Below are 24,192 nucleotides of genomic sequence, written 5' to 3'. Positions count from 1 at the left end.
TTGGATTTTCAGATTTTAAAGATGGCGGCGCCCACAGACCCGGAGAATATGTCGGTGGATGACATGTTTGCTCTTCTAGAGTCCAATAAGACACATGTTGTTCAGGCAACACAAAAACATATTTCAATAGAGTGGAAGGAGTATATAATTTCAAGAATTAACAAAGGGGGGGGGTTATGGGGGACAAATTATTTAAAAGATCGGGGGGAAATGACTTTCAAGAGGGTTATGTTGGTGAAAAGTTGAAATTTATTTTTTGTAAATTTAATACTCTTTCCTGTCTGTCTCTATTGTTGAACTTGAAATCCTCCTTATTCTAGAAATACGGGAAAATAATCTACCAAAAATTTCTCGACATGTTAAAAGACAATAAAATCTCTTGGATAAAGGTTTATGGGACTGATTTTTGTATTCTGTGTCAGGAAATCCAGCGAATAATCCACGATAAACTGACAGGAACAATAATAGCATCTTATGTACTCAATGTTGTTTTTGGTTGTTGATTTTAATTGAAATTTTTTTGTACACTGTACAATGGTACAGGGTTACAAAAATGCATCTTCACGTTTTAAATTGTTTTTCTACCACACTTAACATTTTATACTTAAATGCTTTTATTTGTTAAAATTTGATGCATTGTAGACAATATATACAGAGATATCCTTGTTTTTCTAGCTGAATGTTGAGTGAATACTATTATTAATACCGTTGATTTTTATTCGATAAAATAACCTTGTTTTGCTGTTAATACAAATAAATTTATTTATTGAGAATAGTAACACGAGATTAAATTTTGAATATATTTCAATCTTTGATGAATCAAATTAGAAAGATGTTTAAGTCCTAAACACCTGAGTATAGGTTAATATACAGGACTCAGCGTGATAATAATTATGTTTTCTCGGAAAATTTCGAAGATTTCATTCTTAGAATTTAATTTTCATCCTTACTTATACTTATTACTAGAAAGGTACTGAGCTGGGAACTTTAGAATAGGATACCTGTAATCCCGACTGTTAATCCGAATATCCAATGTGGACACTTTTAATTTCTTGCATAATCCACTCTTTTTTGGATATAGTACAGAAAAATAAAAAACCGGTTATTCAAAATTAGAGAGCCGGGGGGACTATATATTAATCCTAAATCGCGAGCAAAATTTAAAATTTCCCGGTTTCTGATATGTGACTCTGATTGGTTGAATTTTATACACTCTTAAAGAAACAAGTATAAGAGCAGGTTAGTCTCGAGATTAAAAAAAAGAGAAGATCAAGCATTGATCTCGATATCCACAATTCTAATGTTCCTATCTCTGGACTCCAATTACAAAAGAGTAGTATGTCCGATGCACATGGCACATGAGTACCCTTTAGCTTTTTCTGACCAACAATGAATGAGATATCCATGTTTTTAACTTTAAAGACTGGTTATTTTAAACTGTAGTTTCCTAGCATAAATGGCTTGCGGATTTCTGTTTCAGATTATGGAGAAAAGTATCAGAATTAAAAACTGAAAGCTACAGAAGCGATGATATCTTCCACATTATTGATAATATATATAGGTTTAAACTGTTAATCTATCTGAGATTAGAGAGTCTTTTTGACTGTAAGCGTGATTTCAATATCCATGTTTTCGTTTATTTAAACCGATTATTTTCATTTGCGGTTTCTCTGCAAAAATGACAGTGGAAAAATTGCCAGAGTCAGAAAAACGACATTATCTTCTACATTTATGATCAGATTAAGGTATAGTTGTAAATCGGGCATTGCCACCCTTTATGGAGTTTAAAGGGTATTGTTGTACATCATGCCACGTAATACATGGAGGGTCACTTGAAATTATGCTTATAGTCCCTTTAAAAAACTTGTTTAAGATTGAATTGAAAGATTTCTGTTTGAATAGTTTTGTCAGAAAACTTTTCCTTTGCTGGAAACCTTTCTTAGTTAGTTAACCTTTCTTAGTTGGGAATACCTATCTTAGTTGGGAAACCTTTCTTAGTTAATTAACCTTTCTTAGTTGGGAAACCTTTCTTAGTTAGTTAACCTTTCTTAGTTGGGAAACCTTTCTTAGTTAATTAACCTTTCTTAGTTGGGAAAACCTTTCTTGACTGGGAAACTTTTTTTAGTTGGGAAAACCGTTCTTTGCTGGGAAAACCTTTTTTAGTTGGAAAACGTTTCTTAGTTGGGAAAACTGTCATAGTTGGAAAACCTTTCTTAGTGGCGGTCACCTTTCTTAGCTTGGAAACCTTTGTTGGAAAAATCTTTCTTAGTTGGAAAACCTTTCTTTGTAAGCTGACCAAATAGATTCTAATACAATAGATGGCAACGTAGAATTTGTACACTCTCAGTACAGCTGTATTCTCACGTCACAGGTGTCAACTCAGTTTTTGTGTCCGACAAAATTATCAATAATAGTGATAATTTTAGAATAAAGTGTTTATCTTATAACAGTGAAATAATTGCAATTTTAAGTCTTTATTTTCTGTTTATACACTTTTTTATTTAATCTCGAAAAACATGGCAACTAATTTGAGAAAATTTCGTTTTTCTTGTTATATTTGCCACTTGTGATGTCGTGTATTATTGGTCCATTTCTCTGTTGCAACCTATTGTACTTGATAATCTATTTGAAGCTGACCGTTGCTTTGTTCGTTAGAACTGATGAGGGTCAACCCAGACCGAAATATATTTTCAATAAATGTGGAACTAACATCTACTTTTTTACTCTACAGAGGTTTGGTCCATCACCATGACCGAATTTTAAACGTTGCTTTGTTGTTATTGTTATTTTTATTCTTTGTTTTTGTTATTATCGTTTTTATTGCTTTAATTTTTATTATTGTTGGTACTGTTGTTATTATTGTATTGTTATGAAGTTGTTATTGTTATTATTACTTTTGTTGGATTGTTATTTCTATAACCGTGGTTCTTGTTGAAATTGTTGTATTTATTATTACTGTCGTTGTTTTCGTAATTATTTTTAATGATTGTTGTTTTTGTTATTATTGTTATTATTTTTATAGTTGCTATTATACTGTCGTTGTTTTTTTTATTATTGTTTTTATTGTTATTGTTTTTGTTATTTTTTACGGTGGCTGAAGTAACGGAGATCATTAAGTCCCATAAGTCAGATCGTGCACCAGGGGTGGATGGGGTGCACTCTGAGATGCTGAAACATGCCAGTGCGGCATTTTTACAAGAATTCACGAGCGTATTAAATGAAATACTAGAATCCGGAGAAGTGCCTCCTGCACTCCTGACAGGGAAACTAACAAGAAGAAGTCTTTGTTGGTGGTAGGTGAGAAACGGCCACTAACGGTCCCAACCGTTTTCCTGAGCGTACTCACGAAACTTGTGCACAAGAGAATGGATCCTATCTGTGAAGAGGAAGGATTCTACGGGTCCGTCCAGTACGGCTTCCGGTCAGGCCGGAGCACTACTGACTGTGTGTTTGCGATTCTAGCAGTTATCCGAGAAGCACGATGGCAGCACTGTTCAATCTCAATTGCTTTCTGTGACCTGGCAAAGGCCTATGATTCGATATGTAGGGAGCTCCTATACACCAAGCTGAGCCGAATAGGGTTCGGAGGGCGGGTCCTATCATTGATACGTTCAATGTATTTCAATGACAATGTCCAACTTACACTAACAACACTACCCAGTACAAACTAAATGCTTTGAAGAGAGGGCCGTGCACTGCACAGACTGTCCTCCGTTTGTATCTCGGTGGGGATGGAGCAGATGGAGTGCATCTCTTGGATCGTGGAAAACGGATGGCCATTATCCTAGAGGCATGGCTTGTCAAGATCCACAAGTAAGGTAATATGTTTATGTGAAAGCAGAAATGAAGCTGTCTTAGGCAGACCGCCTAATTTTAAAGAGCCTCCAGAAATGGAGCTGTCTTGGGCAGACCGCCTGGTTTTTAGAGAGTCTCCAGAAATGGAGCTGTCTTGGGCAGACTGCCTGGTTTTTAGAGAGTCTCCAAAAACGGGGCTGTCTTGGGCTGACCGCCTAGTATAAGTCTTCTCCCTAGGGTGGCCAGTTCGGGTAGCCCATGGATACGTTTCGGCGGCTAGGAGCGTCGACCCCTATTTCATTGAATGATGGGTTGTCCTTTAATAATAATAATAATAATAGTTGTTATTATACTGTTGTTATCATTGTTATTATTGTTATTTTTGTCATTAATGTTATTGTTGCGGCTCTTCTTTCCTCTTGTTTTTTCTTCTTCATTATATTATTGTTGTTATTGTCTGAAGGGAGTAAGGATTCTGGTTGGCTTGTTACAGGATTATACGAATATTATTCATCAACGCAGGGATACAGTAAAATTCATTAATTTATTTATTTATTTATTCCTTCCTCCTGTCATTCTTCCTCTCAACTGTACTGTACTGTACTGTACTGTACCTGTACTGTACTGTACTGTACTGTACTGTACTGTACTGTACTGTACTGTACTGTACTGTACTGTACTGTACTGTTATATTAACTGTATATGTACAGAGCATGAATGGATTAAAGCTTCTGCTTAATGTGAAGGAACCATTAGATACAGTTCTCTGTGACAGGTTTATAATTCTTTCATTCATTCATTCATTCATTTGTTCGTTTCTTCATTCACTCATTCATCCTTTTATGCATCCTTTCATTCACTCGTTCATTCACTCATCCTTTCATTTATCCTCTCATTCATTCATTTACTCATTTATTCCATTTATATTCCTTATATTTATTGATTTATTTATTTATTCAATTTATAGTCTTTAATTCATTAATTTAATCATTTATTCAATTTATAGTCCCTAATTCATTGATTTAATCGTTTATTCAATTAATAGTCCTTATAAACATTGATTTATTTATTTATTCAATTTATAGTCCTCATAAAATATAATTTATTTATCGTTGATCTTTTTATTCATCCTTTTATTCATCTGTTTTTCATAAATCTATTTACTTGTTATTCATTCATTTATTCATTTATGATATATATGTAGATGTAAAATCAGTATATGTTTAAAGGGGCTGGACTGTAATCGCAATTTCAAGTGACTATCCATGCAAAGATAGCAATGCCCGATTCACAATGGTACCCTAAAGTTTTATCCGATGAATAATTGTGTTATTAGGTTAAGAGTTGTTTAATTCTGTAAAATGCGCAGGTCACTTTTGTAGAAAATAACAATTAAAAATAATCAATTTAATTTCAAAATTAAAAACATTGATTATATAACATATATACTTGATTTGACAAAGCTTTCAGGGGTTCGGATGTGAATTGGGCATTGTATTCTTTGCATGGAGGGTCACTTAAAATTACGCTTACAGTCCCTTTAAATATTTAATACGTCAGGATTTATGAGGGATTGCGTAGTTCAGATACGCAAAATAGGATACTTGCGGTCAACATGCTAGGTTTTATTGCCAGGTACTAATACGCAATACGCATACCTTGGTGCAACTATACCAATACGCAATACGCATACCTTGACGCAACTATACCAATACGCAATATGTATACGGTGATGCAACTTTACTAATACGCAGTACACAAACCTTGACGCAACTGTACCAATACGCAATACGTATGCCGTAATGCAATGGTAATAATATGATAATATTTGTGGAAAACATGTAATAATGGAAATTCTTAAACGAGATGAATTATCCTTGATGTATTCTTTAACCAACGGCCGCAGCAATTATGCTTTTATTTTTTTGTATTAATTTTAATTATCATTTGTAATCAGCAAATCATATTGATTTCTTTTTCACTTAATTTATTAAATGCTTGAATTATAAATTTAGAACTAATTCATTGCTTGATTATTTAGTCATGTAATCATACAATTATCCAATTATTTAATTTAATTACTTTATATTTGATTAGAAAGCAACCGACCTGGGTTCACAAGCTCCCGCAAACCTTCTGCTTCAAAGAACTCATTAAAGTAACATTTTTTTGTTTTTAAAAAAGATAAGAAAAATCATTTTAAGTTTTATTCATTTATTTATTTATCCATTTGTTCATTTTGATATTTATCCATTTATTCATAAATTTATTTATCCATTTATTCATTTTTATATTCATCCATTTATTCATCTATTTATTTATCCATTTATTCATTTTTATATTTATCCATTATTCATCTTTTATTTATCCATTTATTCATTTTTATATTTTTAGTATAAATGTATAAACGTAATTATACGTTGTTCATTTGATCATTATCCTTCTCTTTATCAATTCAACCATTTATCTATCGTTCTACTGATTTATCCATCTTTCCATCTATATATCTATCTATCCAATACATTCATATATTCTTCTATATATGTTATCTATCTCTTATCTATTTATCTATATTTCTATCCAATCATCCATTTATCTATCCTTCTATCTATTCATTTGTCCAATTGTCCATTTATCCATTATCTATCTTGCTATCTATTTATCCATCTCTCAATTTTTCCATTTTTCCATCCATCCAGCCAGACATTTATCCATTTAACAAACTTTCTTTCTTTCCATCCATTCATCAATCTTTCTATCTCTATCTATCTATCTATCTAGATGTTGAAGCATGAGGTAGATCTTGTCCTGCTAGTGACTGGTCTTCTTGTCCTACTCACCCTACTTCCTGCTGTTCCTTCAAGGGTAATCTATCCTCCGTCTTCTTCTCTATCCACCTTATCTTTATAATAAAGCTCTTTGCTAATATATACATATTTGTATTTATATACGTTAGCTATAGCTGGCCAAATGGTTAGTCCAAATTGGCTGACATTTTTTTGAGGGAACCCTTGAGTACCCCGGGGTAGCGTAGGCAAACATTTGTTTTTGTTTTACCAAAATTTCAATTTTTTAATTCAAATTTTTTTTGCAAGAGTATTTTGAAATTCCACGGGCAACGCCGGGCACTTCGGCTAGTGTTATATAAATAGTGTCGAAATTGTTTGTACTTGTGTTACTTTTATCCGGCCAAAACTGAACACTTCAAAGATGTAAGGGAAATTAGAAATGTTACTTTAGACTTTTTTGGTAACATATTTGCCCAATAATATTTTGTTAGAACATGTTTTTGTGTGTGTAACGAGCTAAATAGAATAAGGATTTGATACAGATATTTTATTGCGCTAATTCATTCATAAATATTACAAATTATATAAAACTAAATTTGGCTCATCATGGAAAAATTTTATGTACACTGAAATCGAATATTTATGTACAGTACTCGGGGGGAGCTTCGTGGATTATTTGATTTTAGATTGAGGTTCATCCCTAATCGCCGGAGGATATCCCGAGGATACAACGAGGACTCCATCGCTGGAGAGGTTACTGATAACATCCTCGGCCCTGCAACCAATCGGTAGTTTGTATTTTCTTGAGAACTCTCTGTGCATAATCCTTTTCCCGTTCTTAGCAGCCTCCTCGTGCTTACCGTAGATGCAGATCATCCCGTCCTCCACCTTAACCTCCAGCTCCTTCGGTAGATACATACTAGTGTCCAGAGTGACCTCGAGGCTGTTTACGTCCTGGATAACTCTAATAACCTCGGTGTCCCCGGGGATGGTGAAGAGGGAGGGGAGGGGGGTGTCGAGGCTGGATTTCATCCATCGGCGGGGGAACATCCAGGTGCGCTTGTACACATCCAGCGGGTCCTCCTTCTCATTCAACTTGAACTTATTCATCAATCCAACCATACAGGCGGTGGACCGGAAGTCAGCATCAAACTTCTCCCAGAGATCATGTGGTTCTTTAAACATGGCTTCGCGGACCATGGCGAAGTCTGGCCAGCTGTTCTCAAAGAATGCATCCTCGAAGAAGAGGTCTCGAGGTCGAATGGAAACTGACATTTTTTAGAAATTATCTCTTGTTATCGTCTGGGCTGTCAATTAACTGATGAATATGGTTGGGTTGTAGGGGTTTAAATACTCAGTTTGGAACATAACCGTTCCACCCGGTGTGCACCCCCCTTCCCACTTTCGCGCGACGTAGGTTGCACCTCCCCCACCCCATCTCTCCCATAATCCAACTTGGTCCTTAAGACGCATATTGCATTTCACACACTTTCCTGGAATTCTGCGTATATAATACGATCTGAATATTTGCGTACTAACCCTTTCATGATCAAAAATAGAAATATTAACAAAATGAAACTTTAAAAAAAAATATTTAAAAATTTTTATTTTAGGTGTCTACTGTTCTTACAGAAATTTTTGAAGTTTTTAGTCGTTTAGCAGGTATCTCAAAATTTAGACAAATTTTGAAGAATTAAAAAAACTATTTTTTGTTTTCAGCGTTTCTGCACGTCCAGAATTCTGGTAAAAGTGTACAGTCTAGTGTTGTACAAGGATCTAAAGGTGTAAGTGTTGTACACCTGCATGTAGCAATCTACGCATTTTTTAACAGGTCATTATTTTTCATTTTANGGGGGGGGGGGGAGAATTTGTTTTATTAAAAATTAAATATTTGAATTTAACATTATTTATAGAAATAATGTTTTTTTGCCTTATACCATTGTTTTTGCCCTGTGAATTTCACTACTTTTATTGTAGAATAAGGAGAAGGGGGACCGCCCATCCCCCGTATTGCGCCTCTGCTTCCGTTTCATATAATTTAGAAAACATTTTTAAAAATGCAAATCTACGAATTGTTGAAATGAGATTAAAATATTTTAAATCAAATATTTTATAGAACTATTTAAAAAAAATTATATTCAAGACAGATTTTTTTTTATATCTTACAAGCTTTTTTCAAATTACAAGTTTAGAAGTAATCAACGATAAGATCTTGACATTTGTCAATTGACAACTGATCACTTTTATCGTTTCCATGTCGTTGAATATGGTCGGCGTTTTTATCAATAGAATGAAGACGACTTTTTAATGTAAGCTTAAATTTCTAACAAGCTTTTTTCAAATAAACAAAGCAAAGCTTCTCTTTGTTTCCATGTTTATGTGTATCTATGCTGTTGGAAATCTTGGTAGAAATCAAAAATTGAAATCAAAAGTCGTCTTCATTGTATTGATATACATGACGACAATGTAGTTTCATTGAAACCATGCTTAAACTCTAGTGTATAAAAAGAGTTATCTGAGCTGTGAACTGTTGTATTGGATTCTCATAATCCCAATCGTTTGATTTCTATAATCAAGATGTGCACTTTTAATTTAAGGTTCTATAAAAAACTGTTTCTTATCTTAAGTTTAGATAAACCTCCCCTGATCAAAGCTCCCTTCAACCCTTAACTGGGTACAATTACCATGCGGGATATCGAATAAAGATTAAATTAATCTGCAGATTAACACAAATTGGATCAAGCATTGATCTCGATATATGTGATCAGTTTTTAATATTTTCATTGAAAAAATGTTTCTAAAGCTTATTGAATTTAGACTTTATGGAATGTTTCCTTGTAATTTTCTTAGCTGGCTCCGTACCCAATACTCAGAAACAGGTTTATTCATTCATTTATTCATTCATTCATTCATCCATCCTTTCATTCGTACATTCGTTCATTCATTTGTTTTTTCATTTATTCATTTATTCGTTTATTTTATTAAATCATTTAATCATTTATTCATTTGTTCATTTGTTCATCCTTTCATTCATTCATTCACTTCTTTTAAATGTTGTTTATAATAAATTTTTTATGAAGCTATAAATTTTAAATTTTACAATTATTTATTTTAAATTTTAGGAAAGGATTATGCAGTTTTTACAGAGGTTGTAGCCCCCCTACTATCCACAGTTAGGTAGAGTTTTTAATAAACATTTATTCACATAAATAAAGATTTTATTTTGAATTTTTTCATAATTTTTACTTTTTTTATTCTCAATTTTCCTAAACCTCCTTCCTTGCATTGCTCAATGTTTCATTTTCTCAGAAAAATTAGAACCAATGGGAATTTAAATCCCCGAGCAATTTAATCATGTCACATTTTCTTCCCATTAAGATAATTCTTGTCAAGCTTCGACCAATAAAAGATCAGACCTTTAATCTCTGAATTAATGACTGAGAAGAGAGAAAAGAAGGATTATACAAAAACCTATTTTTAATATAAGAGTTGCTGCATCATCGATTCACAGCAGTACTTACAACCGTAATCTGAACATTCTAGCTCATAGCGTTGAAATCTCCATTTTTTTTTAGAAAGAAAAAGAATATTGTCACGGTCCAGGATACCGATATCGATTTGAGGGTCATTAGAAAATACATGGACAGTCCCTTTGATTAAAGGGACTGTAAGCGTAATTTTAAGTGACTCTCCATGCAAAGATGGCAATGTGCGATTTACAACGGTACCCTTGAAACCTAAATCTGATCAAAAATATGGAAGCTACCGATATATCCATAGTTTCTTTTAAGCAAGAAATGAGCAAGTCACTTTTCCAGAATAACGGCAAATGAAAATTAACATTAAAAAAAAAAAAAAACATGGATATCTAATTCATACTTGATCAGGCAAAGCTTTAAAGGGCACGGGAGTAATTCAGGCATTGTCATCTTTTGATAGAGGGTCACTTGAAATTACGCTTACAGTCCCTTTAAGACCCTAAATTCTCTGTTGTAGGATGCATCCCCTGCTGGTTACACAGTCTAAGGACCACGAGAGATCTGCTGCTCGATGGAAAGGTATCCTCATCCTCATCCTCATTTTCATTTTCATTCTCCTCCTTCTCCTTCTCGTCCTCCTTCTCGTCCTCCTCGTCCTCGTCCTCGTCCTTCTTTATCCTCATCCACTTATAATGGAATGTTTGATTTACAGTGGTTCCCGTTTTACCTTTGCGTGATAAATGATAAGTACGATATCCTAGTTTTTCTAGTTTAAAATTTGGGTTTAGTAATTTTGGTTTTTCTGTTAAAGTTACTTGCGGATTTTTGGCAACAGATGCAATGAAGTGAACTGTCAGAACTAAACGTTTCAGCCTAAAAGTTTCGGGGTGCAAGGGTGCAATTTAAACTGAATACTTTTCAAGATAGAAAACTATAATTAATGTTAAGCTGATACAGGATTTAAGGGTACCGTTGTGATTCGAACACGCTATATAGATATATATAGAGTTTTATTCCAACTGATGATTGGGTTAGACCCATGAAACATTTTGTCTTGGAAGAAATATATATTTAAACATCTAAAATGTATATTTAAACTGAAAAAAGTTGAAAATACTATCTATATATATAGGATTACATGAAATTACGTTTACAGTCCCTTTAATCTTATTACTCTAGGTCTAGGTGAGGTCCATGATGTACTGGCGGAATGTTCTAGATATTCCTTGAATGTTGAGGTATGAAATTTAATGAATTGGAGATCGACGAACTACCCATCGCTGGTTCAAATCAGAATCACATATTACAATTTGAATTTGAATTTTTAGTATTTGAATCGATGATTCACAGACTAAACCGACAATAGGTAGTTCAGCAACCTCCTTCAGTCCCTTATGCGACCAAAAAGATCTAAACAATGTAGAATGGAAATTTGATTTGATTTTGATGGATTTAATTTATTTGATTTCATTTGATTTGATTTGATTTAAATTGATTTCATTTCATTTCATTTCATTTCATTTCATTTCATTTCATTTCATTTCATTTCATTTCATTTCATTTCATTTCATTAGATTAAACTTGATTTGATATTATTTGATTTGTTATTATTTGATTTGATTTGATTTCATTTCATTTCATTTCGTTTCGTTTTGTTTCATTTGGTTTCATTTGGTTTCATTTGGTTTCATTTGGTTTCATTTGGTTTCATTTGGTTTCATTTGGTTTTATTTCATTTGGTTTCATTTTTTTTGGTTTTATTTCATTTTATTTCATTTGTTTTTTTGGTTTTATTTCATTTGGTTTCATTTTAATTGATTTTACTTGATTTTAATTGATTTGATTTCGTGTGGTTTGGTTTGGTTAAAATTGATTGTATTTTATTTGTATTTTGATGTTTTGATTTGATTGTCTAGGAGTGTGGGTACAAGGATGAACCTATTCTATCTTCTATTCTTGAACTCCCTCTATCTCCAGCAGCACCAGGCTGTGTTCTTGATCCAACATGGACTCCAGGTAAATTTATTGATCTTGATCTTGATCTTGATCTTGATCTTGATCTTGATCTTGATCTTGATCTTGATCTTGATCTTGGTATTGGTATTGGTATTGGTATTGGTATTGGTATTGGTATTCGTATTGGTATTCGTATTGGTATTGGTCTTGGTCTTGGTCTTTGCCCCTCTGCAATTGATAATGTTTTCGACCTTGACCTTATATATTTTATTTTCAAAATCTTATTTTTAACATGTAATCAAGAATCAAGAAAAGGACCAAGAAAAAAAAGCTTTCTTTTTTCGATAAATCTTTTGATTTTTGAGTGCTAAGAAAGGTTTAGTTTTGATCCTTAGTTTTTTTCTAATCAGTACATTTATCTTTTTTTAGGGAAATTTTTTGATATTTCTTCTCCTGCGGCAAGACCTACTCTGGAGAAAATACGACCCAGTCCCCTGAGCACATCCAGGTTTAACATTTATCTAAGCACAATGTGCTTGAATGACCTCTAAGAGATAAGAAAAGTCCCATGTAACTTTTTTTTGAGATTCTGAAATAACTCATCGAGACGAACATTTTGCGATATATGTAAGCACTTTTTCCTAGGGCGAATTTTCCCGCAATTCGCATATTTGCAAAGTAATGTTTTATTGACATTTTTTAGCTATTTATTTAGAAACTTACTTTGAAAATTGTGTAAAATAACCCCATGTAGATGTAAAATATACTTTAAGATATTCTGTTTTAGCTGAGGATATATTAGATATTTTTTACTCTGTACTCAAGACTTTTCCCCTTATCGTTTACCCTTTCTATACCTTTCTTTACCCTCACTAACCCATGTCTTAAACCTTATTTTTTATACTGAACCTTTCTATTCCCATTATTTGAGATATTTCCCCTGAACCTTTCTTTACCCCTTACTCTAGACCTTTCCCCTTATCCTTTATCCTGAACCTTTCCATTCCCATCTCTCGAACCTTTCCCTTTATCCTTTACTCTCTGAACATTTCTTTTTTTATTTTTTTAACGTTTTTTTCTTTCTCTTTGGAGTTTGGAGTTTTGTTGGTTTAAAATCTAAAACCANGAACATTTCCTTTTTTATTTTTTTAACGTTTTTTTCTTTCTCTTTGGAGTTTAAGTTTTGTTGGTTTAAAATCTTAAAACACATAGTAATTTATAAGAAATCATATCCAAACTTTTATATTTTAATTTTTAGAGTAAAGAGTGGAATAAGATTTTATTGCACAGGCAAAGGATAAAGCAAAATGTAAAATAAAGTATAAAAGAAGACATATTTCAGTATTTGGAAAGAGCTAAGAGTGAAGCATAAGGAAGTGTAGTAAAAATAAGGATGGTTTAGGGCTAAGGAAAAGGAAAAATAAAGAGTGAGAATGTGATTGTATAGAGTAAAGCATAAGTAAGTGAAGTAAAAATAAGGATGGTTTAGGGCTAAGGAAAAGGAATAATAAAGAGTGAGAATGTAATTGTATAGAGTAAAGCATAAGTAACAGTTTAGAGAGGAAATGATAAGGAAAGGATAAGGAAAGGATAAGGGAAGGGTTTGAGTAAAGGATAAGGAAAAAATTAGAAGTATCGAGAAATAGAGTTGTTCAAAGTAAAGATAAAGTAAAGGTTAAAGAAAGGTTTAAAGTAAAGTATAAGGATAGGTTTAGAGTAAAGGATAAGAAAGGGGTTAGGTCTAGGATAGAGCATGTTTATGGTAAGGAAAGGCAGGTTTAGGAGAAAAAGATAAAGAAGGGTTTTGAGAAAGGGGAAATAACCAAAAGGAAATATAACTTCACACTCCTTTCATATTCTTAAATCTAAATTTGCCTTATCATTTCTCTAAACCCCTCCTCATCCTCTACTCTTAACCTTTTCTTATCCTCTCCTCTAAACCTTTTCATATCCTTTCTTCTAAACCTTTTCATATCTTTTACTCCTAATGCTTTCTTTAACCTCTACTACTGAACCTTTGATTATCCTTCACTCCAGCACTTACTCTCATATTTTACTCTTAACAGTTACACATTTTTTACTCTTGACCTATCCTTTTAATCTAAACCCAGTCTTATTCTTTAGTAAAGGTTAGAGAAAGGTTTAGTTTTAAGAGAATAGAAAGGACCAGAGTAAAGAATAAAGGGAAAAGTCTAAAGTAAAGGGCATGGAAAGGACTATAGTAAAGAATAATGTTAAAGGTCTTTATTCTAGAGTGAAATGTATGGAAAGGACTAGAGTAAAGGGTTTGGAAAGGACTAGCAGAGTAAAGGACAAGTGGAAAAGTGTAGAGTAAAGGGTATCGAAAGGTTTAGACTAAAGGATAAGGGATTAAGTCTATAGTAAATGATAAGGGGAAAGGTCTTAAGTGAATGATAAGGGAAATATTGTAGGGTTAAGGATAAGGAAAGGTTTGGACTGAAGGATAAGGGAAAAAGTCTATAGTAAATGATAAGGGGAAAGGTCTAGAGTATGGGGTATGTAAAGGATTAGAATATTGGATAGGGAAAGGTTTGGAGCTAAAGGTAAAAAAAAAGCTCAGGGACTTAAAAAAAATCTGAACTAAAATGATCGAGTATTTTTGTTATATTTCAAGAAAAGTGATAATTTCAATATGTGGTTCTCTATTGATGGGACTTGTGGTTTTTTAAGCAGAGACAAAGAACGAAATTAAGAGAATTTAAGTCTTTTCAAGTCATGAAAATGACGATATCATTATTAATCACATTCAGGGATTAAAAAAGGTAGTGCTGTGATTGTAGCTGATGTAACCTTTGAAATGTAGGGTCACTTGAAAATTGGTCGACAGCCCGTTCAAGGGGATTGGGGGTGAAAATTGGTCGACAGCCCGTTCAAGGGGATGGGGGGGGGGAGGAGGGGATTTGTAGGATTTGCCGACCTCACTTCTTAAATAAGATTTAATTGCTCTATTTTATTAGCCATCAAATGATTAAAGGTAAAAAATATTAAGGGGAAAAATTAATTTAAAAATATTAAGGGGAAAAAATTAATTTAAAAATATTAAGGGGAAAAAAATTAATTTTTAGGAAAAAAATTTAATTTGAAGAAAAAGAATGATGATAGGGTGAAAAGTTTTTTATGTAATAGGTATTTTTTTTAGGTTTGTTCAGTCTCCACCTGAGGCAGCGATTGAAGCCACGCCGGAGAACACGCCTTACGCCACCCCAGTCAAGGCGGGCAAATTTTATCACGCCTTTTTTTCAATATTTAATTTTTAAACTTTTCATACTAGGGTGTGCGTGGTAAAGAATAGAACCAACAGCAACTGACAAATTTTGTCCTTTTTCAAAAATGATTTATTTTTTTAAACAAGTTTGCCGCATTTAGGAAGAAAACATGCGCTTGCAAAGACAACCTGTATCCGCCAACGCCATTAGGTCAATCAATCAATCAATGCAACATATTTAATATTAATTCTCCCATTTAGCTACCAATCTTCTCACTACTTCAAAAAAGAAAGAAAAAAATTTAGTAATTTTTTTTTCATAAAATATTACAAAATAATAAATACTAAGGTCTTAAAGGATAAACTATTTCTAGGGTATGAAATCTGATGTTAATTTTTTTTATTTCTTTATTTATTTAATACCTCCAAAAATAAAGGTTGTTGGAATATTTCCCCCCAATAATTTGATAATCAATCAATCAAAGAATATAATCTGTAAAAAGTAAAATTAATGATTGAACGAAAAATAAATTAAATGAATAATGAATTGATGATTTGTAGGAGTTTAATGAGATCTCCAACTACCTCGCCAACAAAAAATACTATTTCACCATTTAAGGTAATTTTTGTTTCGAAATCCAATCCCAGGAAATGGCAAAAATGATTTTTTTCTTATTTCTAAAAATCTTCAATTTTCATTGTTATTCGTCTTAAATAGAATAAAATTAAATTTTGGCCCGATTGGTTCAGCCGTTTTGACTATTATTGTATACAAATAAACAAACAAACAAACACCAAAACAAACAAACGAATATTTTTAAGGATTGTACTGCATTATACTGTAATGTATTGTAGTGCTGTACTGTGCTGTATTTTACTCTTTTATTTTGTACTGACTGCAATTTACTGTTCTGTACTGCCCTATAATGTACAGCATTGAATTGTGCTGTACTACTGTCCAGCTGCATTGTATTGTACTGTACTACTATACAGCTGCATAGTATTGTACTGTACTACTGTACAGCTGCATTGTATTATACTGAACTACTGAACAGATGCATTGTAATGTACTGTACTACTGTACAGCTGCATTGTATTGTATTGTACTGTCCTACTGTCAAGTTACATAGTACCGTAATGTACTACTGTACAGCTGCATAGTATTGTACTGAACTACTGTACAGCTTCTTTTTTATTGTATTGTACTGTTCTACTGTACAGCTGCATTGTATTGTATTGCACTGTCGTACTGTACTGCTGTGCAGCTGCATAGAACTATACTGTATAGGAGCTAAAGGATTTCTCCCCCCTGAGATGGCAGAGTGAACAAAATGAGCTCAGGAGAAGTTCTAATCTTAATAAACAGGTTCAGCGCAAACAATTATATTTTTTTGTAATTGCTCTTATTTGATTTTAGAGGAACTGAGTCCGAATTTAATGAATTTGAGCCGCGTCTCAAATCCCCTAAAAATCGGTTTTAATTGAGCGCCGGCTTCAATATTTAAACATTGAATACGATTTTAAGTGGAACCAACCATATTTGAGCCGAAGCTTAAATTTAAGCCGCGGCTCAAATTCTTTAAATTCGGCCTCTGTACGATTAATTTCAAATAACTCTGCATATAAAGATGTCAATGCCAGATTAACAAGGGTTCCCCTAAAATCTTTGTCTGATCAAGTATGAATTAGAAACGCATGTAAGGATCACTTTTAATTACGCTTAAAGTCCCTTTAAACCAATTCTTAGTTTACTAGATGAATAAGTGGATAGTTTACTGGATTATGTTAAGTTCGCTTAATTTATTTAAATTCTTTATATCTATTTTATTTCTTAAGTCTATTTAAATTCTCTAAATCTATTTTAATTTTTTAAATCTATTTAAATTTTCTAAATCTATTTAAGTTCTCTAGATCTATTTAAGTTCTCTAGATCTATTTAAATTCTCTAAATCTATTTAAATTCTTTAAATTTATTTAAATTCTCTAAATCTAATTAAATTCTCTAAATCTATTTTATTTCTCTAAATCTATTTTATTTCTCTAAATCTATTTTAATTCTCTAAATCTAATTAAATTCTCTAAATCTATTTTATTTCTCTAAATCTATTTTAATTCTCTAAATCTAATTAAATTCTCTAAATCTATTTTATTTCTCTAAATCTATTTTAATTCTCTAAATCTAATTAAATTCTCTAAATCTATTTTATTTCTCTAAATCTATTTTAATTCTCTAAATCTAATTAAATTCTCTAAATCTATTTTATTTCTCTAAATCTATTTTAATTCTCTAAATCTAATTAAATTCTCTAAATCTATTTTATTTCTCTAAATCTATTTAAATTCTCTAAATCTATTTTTATTCTTTAAATCTATTTAAATTCTCTAAATCTATTTTAATTCTCTAAATCTATTTAAATTCTCTAAATCTATTTAAATTCTCTTAATCTATTTAAATTCTCTTAATCTATTTAAGTTCTCTGAATCTATTTAAATTCCCTAAATTTAGTTAAATTCTCTAATTTTATTTTAGTTCTTAAAATCTATTTAAATTCTCTAAATGTAATTTTTATTTAAGGATATAGATGATACAAGGAGAGGTTATGGAGAGAAAGATTTCTTGGTAAGTTCGTTGATTCTTGACTGGGTTTAAAACAACCTTGATGTGTTTCAATGATATTAAAGGTTACTTGATTGATTGCTTGATTGATTGATTGATTGATTGATTGATTGATTGATTGATTNCGAGTTAAAGCAAGTCTTTACTTTTATCAATGATACTTACTTAATCAATTTATTATATATGTGGTTACTTGTATCGTCGTTGATGATAGTATTGATTGATTGATTGATGACAAATGATTAATTGATTGGTTGGTTGGTTGGTTGGTTGGTTGATTGATTGATTAATTGATTGATTGATAATCCATGAATATATTTAGGGTCTGCCTAGGTTTACGAAGGATTCTCCCCAATCTTCTAGAACAGGTATGAGGGGTTAAGAGGGGAGGAGGGGAAATAAACCAGATGAAGATGGAGGCAAGTGACAACCGTGCAACTGAAGTGGTTTTGAATGAGAAGGGCTTTAATTTTGTCCTTAAACCCTTCCTTGAATTTTCAGGCTTATATTCTCCTAAAAACGCCCTAACCATTTTATTCAAAAAATTACCCCACCCCCCACCCCACCCTTCCAAACTTACCTCTACTTACAAAACATATGTTAATTCACAACGATATGCTGGAGACATTGTTTGAGTAAAAATAGTGATATAAATAGTTACTCAGTGAATCTGTAGACTCGCAGATATTCTTAATTTACCCTTAATTGGGGTCTAGAGATTAATTCACCAAAATATGACAAAGTTTTCAGGTTATAACTACTGGTCATTTTCCAACTAGATAAATATAACAGAGTTCATAGTTTGAACTATCAAAGGCCCACAACTACAACAACAGGTTGCAAAGATAGAAAAAAATGAGAATTTGTGGCAAGTGTTCAATGTTCAGTTTCTTTCTAGTTGATAGATTAAAAGAAAGTTTGATTTAGGACTTGCCCGCATGCGAAAGGAATTTCTTGCGAAATATAGAAAAATAGTTTTTTCACAGAAAAAAAAATAATTTTAGTTGAATTTAGGAAAAAAATGATTTTTGGATAATATGTGTTTTAAAATTGGTAGACTTGGTAGACTTGGGTAGACTTGGGTAGACTTGGGTAGACTTGGTACACTAGGTAGACTTGGTACACTTGATAAGTTGGTACACTAGGTAGACTTGGTACACTTGGTACACTTGGTACACTTGGTACACTTGGTACACTTGGTACACTTGGTAGACTTGGGTAGACTTGGGTAGACTTGGGTAGACTTGGTACACTTGGTACACTTTGAACACTTGGTAGACTTTGAACACTTGGTAGACTTGGTACACTTGGTAGACTTTGGTAGACTTTAGTAGACTTTGGTAGACTTGGTAGACTTGGTATTCTTGGTAGACTTGGTAGACTTGGTAGACTTTGGTAGACTTTGGTAGACTTGGTATACTTTGGTAGACTTGGTAGACTTTGGTAGACTTTGGTAGACTTTTGTAGACTTTGGTAGACTTTGGTAGACTTTGGTAGACTTTGGTAGACTTTGGTAGACTTGGTAGACTTTGGTAGACTTGATTGATTGGTTTGGTGATTGATCGATTGGTTAATTAATTGATTTATTGATTAATTAAGGTGGGAGTACCCCCCGTACCCCTGTAACGCCCTCCAGTAGAAACCAATCAAGACGATCAACTGCTCCACCTACTCCTGCGCCAGGCGGTGAACGATCTCCGCACGTTAAAATCACTGACGGGTAAATTTTCTCTTCTTCTCAATAGTTCTTTTGTTCCAGCCAAATGTTATTTTGATTCCTCAAAGCGCTGCCCAGATTACTCATATTTACTCACGCCGCTTACCCGCACTTGGTCTTAAATTGTGATTTTTGCTATTTTTCTCTAAAAGAATCTCGGCTGAAGCTAAGAACATTCCAGTGGTTCTCCCGAGTTCCCCAATCAAAATTTAAGGGAATTCGGTTAGGGGTTGATGAGTTATTATCTGACAATACAAAGAAGCAAACAGGGATTACTACTATATCTAGNTCTTCTAAGCTCATCCATGCTAAAGTAAAAATCACTTCTAAGTGACGAAATATTATTAAAATTGTTTATTACTTGCAGCACTTATATTCCCAATCATTTTGCCACTTTGATGTTCACTGCTAAATTAAGCCCCCTTTCCCCTCCTCCTTCTTCTACGTTCAATTATTTTTATTTTCAACTCAAATAAATTTTAATTATTTGAATAATTAAGTTTTATTTTAAGCACATTGGATCCTGGAATTCCTTTCTCCAGCTTGACATCTCTTCCCCACGCAGCCATCAGGTTTTTATTAATAAAAAATGTTATTTTGAAGAAAGAAAAAAATAGAAATAATAAAAAAAAATAATTTTAAAAAGACTTTAAATGTTATTTTCTGTTATTTTTTATTTTATTTATAATCAATTAATTAATTAATTAATTAATTAGATTAAGTATGTCAGTACTCTTTCATCCTTGATAAGACAAAGGGCACTGTTGTGAACCGGAAATGCAACTTTACAAATGCATGGCAGTGTTACTTGAAATTAAGTCTACAGTCTCTTAGTAAAGGATTTAGTTTCTTGGTCTAATACTACAGGGTTGTCCACAAAGGATGAGACCTTCAGAGACGACTTTACCACATTGACACTGTCTGTTTCATCACATTCATGATTCCCTGCAACTGTAAACTTGTTTCTTTCTTTTCCAAATCATTATGTAAGCCATTGTTACACTATATTCAGGGCAGATAACTTAATTTAACCTTGGGATCGTCATATCTTTTCAGTCGTCTTTACAGTCTTATCCTTTGTGTTTATCCCTGTATAATTATTGCAGTACAAGCCTGCAGACCCTGGCTGTAGACGATTTTGTACGAACTGTACGGACCCGTGTACGGTACATAACCCTCTGCGAACCTGAGGAGGAAGGTACGGACAGAAATATACAGTCGCCGTCGTAAATAGCAAAACAATAAAGACGACTTTTGATTTTTATTATGAATTATATCAAGCTGTTAAACAGCATGGATACACATAAACATAGAAGACAAAAAAGTTGTTAAAAATCAAAACTTATATAAAAAAGTCGTTTTTATCGTATTGATATAATCGCCTACCGCTGATTAAAACACCAGACTTAATTTTCGACATTGCACTTGAAATTTCAAAAATGGTCCAAACTACCTTTTTTGACAAAACGGTTAATTTGAGTGATACACTTGCCGCAAAAAAAAAGTTTACAAGCAATTGAGACTTTTATACTTTTTTAACCTTAAGTTTTCAATTTGCAAGATCTAGCTCTTGTCCCCAACTATTATCTATAAACTATATCCTACTATCTAGATGAGTTAAAGACTGGAGAGGATGGTTTGATTAGATCTAGGAGAGACTTGTCAGCCTTATATCCAAAATTTCAATTTTTACTCCAAAATTATGAAAAGATGTTTTTAAAAGAAATATTGTTTAGGGGCTACCGAGGAAACGGACGAAGATACAGAGGTATAAAATATTTGAGTGATAAAAAATTTGTGAAAATTACTTGAATGAAATTTTACATTTTTTTGTTAAGCATATTGTATCAGACGAGAAGTACTCCGAAGTGATATGAATTAAGAAAATTATTTGAAGGAACTTAAAGATGTAAATTCAGATGACTCTCCATTTATAGAGGGCATGACCGATTTACAACGGTATCCGTGAAAGATTTTTTTTTCTCCAGAATCCTTGAGATATCCAAGATTTCTTGTGATTTTTCTATATTATTCTATACAGAAACAACGGAGGAAATCGTCAGAACGAAACACTTTATTCAAGGACAACAGCGATATCTTTCACATTATTGATCAGATTGTAGGTTTTAAGTAACCGTTGTGAATCGACATCCCCATTTATAATGTCAGTTGAAATTACAAATATACTTTCTTGAAGGTGAGTTCTCTGACTAATTCAAACCAATTGAGAAACCTTGATACTCGGCATATCACACCTCATATATTCCCGGACTCAGCAGGTAGACTTGGTAGACTTGGGTAGACTTGGGTAGACTTGGGTAGGCTTGGGTAGGCTTGGGANGGTTTGGTTAGATCTAGCTCTTGTCCCCAACTATTATCTATTAACTATATCCAACTATCTAGACGAGTTTAAGACTGGAGAGGATGGTTTGGTTAGATCTAGCTCTTGTCCCCAACTATTATCTATAAACTTCCTTCAAATGAAAACCAGGCATAATATTTTAAATATCAACAATATTGTCTTTTAAAACTTTGTCTTTATTTATTTAAAATCCATCAATTAATGTTTTCTGATCTCAACTATTTAAAGGGAGTGTCCGCGGAAAGATAAAATGGGGTTGGGCTGAATTAACTTCGGAATTAATGTAACTAATTACAATTAATCAATTGATAATTAATTAATTAAAAATGTATGACAACTTGTGAAACATTATAAAGCTAAAGGCTTGACTTTAGTTTTGCAAAAATCGTTTAAAATATCTTCTAATTTATTTCAAACAATGACAAATCATATAATATTTAAAATAGATTATCAAAAATAAATTCAAATATTTATCATGAAATATTTGATTTAAGAGAGAGATCTCCTGCTAAATTGAAGGAAGATATACCTAGGTAACTTAGTTGTTCATTCATTTATTCATTTATTCATCCTTCCTTTCATTCACCTATTCATCCTTCCTTTTGTTCATTCATTCTTGCTTTTATTCATCCTTTTATTTACCCATTGTTCATTTGTTCATTTGTTCATTTGTTCATTTGTTCATTTGTTCATTTCTTCAATTGTTCAATTGTTCAATTGTTCAATTGTTCAATTGTTCAATTGTTCAATTGTTCAATTGTTCAATTGTTCAATTGTTCAATTGTTCAATTGTTCATTTATTTATTCGTTCATTCGTTCATTTGTTAATTTGTTCGTTCATTTTACTATAGTTGCATTTGAAAACAAATATTTTTAAAAATAACGCTGCTTTGATTTATTATTGAAATTAGTTTTGTCAAAAATGTGAAAAGTTGAATCCTGAATTTTTGAAGGATATCCTGTGGTGTGCAAACAGAAGAGCAGTATCTTTCTTGGCAACATTTATTCCCGTCCGCCCTATCTTTAGTACCCACCAACTATCCGCCGGACAATAGTAGCATACCCGCCAACCATCCGCCGGACAATAGTAGCATACCCGCCGAAAAGCAACATTATCCATACAAGCTTCTGGGTAAGACATTTACAAGATACAGTAAGAACCAGAAAACTTTGGAATAGAGACGACTTTTAGACTCAAGTCATGACTTTAAATAGTCCAATGTATAACATGAGACACAGCAATTGTGCATTGTAAACTCTTAATGAGTGATTTAATAACTGGCTCTTAGTCGTTTGATTTTTAAAGACTCCAACTGGCTTTATTTATTTTTGCATTTTTATTTGAAAATCCAACTGATTGCTGAGAAAAACCTAGGATAATCATTTTAGGAAGGTTTTTTTTGATGAGTTGAATGCTTGTAATGAAGGTTTCTTAATGCACCAGTTGTGAATCTTAAAGAGCCAGGAGCTGCCGACCATAGCAGTGTTGAATGGGATTTAGGGTTCAATCTGGTCCTGTCCACATTAGGACTGTGTCCTAGTAACTACTTACTTTTAGTAATAGTTAATAATGATTTAACTTACTTGTAAAACTAATTCCTTTGGAAAAAACTCAAATAAAATAGTGTTTATTAATGTAGTCTTCCTGTTCCACAGTTTATTGGTTCTCACTGTATCCTCTCATAAAAACATCTTCGATTGTCGCTATATTGATCAATTCTAAATCAAATCAAATCAAATTAGACTTCTAGGGGTGTCCTATTTCCTTTCTACAGTTTCATGATGATTTTACTAATAATACATTACAGCCTGGGTTTATGATTTGTAATGATTTAATTAATTACTCAGTCATTTTCAATGGACAACCGATATTGGGCCTGTCTACCCAATCAGATACCACCATGTATTCTATGCGCCTTATGCTGTTTTTTATGTATTAAATTTTAAGAATTGTTGAAATTGATTTACTAAGATTAAAAAATAAGGATTATTTTTAATATTAAATTATCATGGCTCGAAATGTCTAATTAAACCGTATTCTTTAAGGATAATATTTGTAGGTTACTTTAAAATGATCTAATGGGTAGTCAGGAATTATCTTCTCACAAATGTTTTACAATTTTTATGTAGATGATTATATTGAATCAGCATTGAAGACGATGGACAAAGCGGGAAATCCAACCCTTTTAAGGTAATAAGACGACATTTACAAAGATAATAAGATTTTGTTTATCAACCTTTTGACATTTAA

At 32.5% G+C, this 24,192-nt stretch overlaps 3 protein-coding genes across 3 annotated transcripts in view; 2 read left to right on the top strand and 1 right to left on the bottom strand.

Moving 5' to 3' along the window:
• Nucleotides 1-21,881, top strand: LOC111713986 (hamartin). Its single transcript, XM_023488987.1, has 23 exons — nt 1-105; nt 423-456; nt 4,259-4,317; nt 4,506-4,570; nt 5,356-5,430; nt 5,893-5,953; nt 6,577-6,660; nt 8,198-8,246; nt 8,304-8,415; nt 9,402-9,463; nt 9,707-9,761; nt 10,581-10,642; nt 11,243-11,301; nt 11,980-12,079; nt 12,449-12,527; nt 15,180-15,252; nt 15,407-15,456; nt 15,807-15,864; nt 16,534-16,611; nt 17,821-17,865; nt 18,185-18,230; nt 21,316-21,347; nt 21,777-21,881. Exons 1-23 carry the CDS (start codon nt 22-24, stop codon nt 21,879-21,881), a joined length of 1,527 nt encoding a protein of 508 aa, XP_023344755.1. The 5' UTR covers nt 1-21.
• LOC111713984 (alpha-crystallin A chain) lies at nt 7,080-8,085 on the bottom strand. Its single transcript, XM_023488984.1, has one exon. It carries the CDS (start codon nt 7,857-7,859, stop codon nt 7,257-7,259), a length of 603 nt encoding a protein of 200 aa, XP_023344752.1. The 5' UTR covers nt 7,860-8,085; the 3' UTR covers nt 7,080-7,256.
• The window catches only part of LOC111713983 (hamartin), an 11,209-nt gene continuing 6,458 nt past the window's right edge, over nt 19,442-24,192 (top strand). The window contains exons 1-7 of the mRNA XM_023488983.1: nt 19,442-19,582; nt 20,092-20,151; nt 20,686-20,777; nt 21,983-22,070; nt 22,436-22,474; nt 22,895-23,073; nt 24,072-24,132. Coding sequence (XP_023344751.1) covers nt 22,060-22,070; nt 22,436-22,474; nt 22,895-23,073; nt 24,072-24,132 — 290 coding nt within the window. The 5' untranslated portion in view covers nt 19,442-19,582; nt 20,092-20,151; nt 20,686-20,777; nt 21,983-22,059. The remainder of the gene's footprint in view (nt 19,583-20,091; nt 20,152-20,685; nt 20,778-21,982; nt 22,071-22,435; nt 22,475-22,894; nt 23,074-24,071; nt 24,133-24,192) is intronic.

The sequence above is a fragment of the Eurytemora carolleeae genome, unplaced genomic scaffold, assembly GCF_000591075.1.
Source record: "Eurytemora carolleeae unplaced genomic scaffold, Eaff_2.0 scaffold1452, whole genome shotgun sequence".
NCBI lineage: Eukaryota > Metazoa > Arthropoda > Copepoda > Calanoida > Temoridae > Eurytemora > Eurytemora carolleeae.
This window is presented reverse-complemented; position numbering and strand designations above follow the sequence as displayed.

Bases quoted from the DNA above. Each gene is read 5' to 3' on its own strand.
- LOC111713984 (XM_023488984.1), bottom strand. From the start codon at position 7,859: ATGTCAGTTTCCATTCGACCTCGAGACCTCTTCTTCGAGGATGCATTC.
- LOC111713986 (XM_023488987.1), top strand. From the start codon at position 22: ATGGCGGCGCCCACAGACCCGGAGAATATGTCGGTGGATGACATGTTT. The intron at 5,954-6,576 runs GTAACATTTTTT...CTATCTATCTAG, and splicing joins GCTTCAAAGAACTCATTAAA to ATGTTGAAGCATGAGGTAGA. The intron at 10,643-11,242 runs GTATCCTCATCC...TTATTACTCTAG, and splicing joins ATCTGCTGCTCGATGGAAAG to GTCTAGGTGAGGTCCATGAT.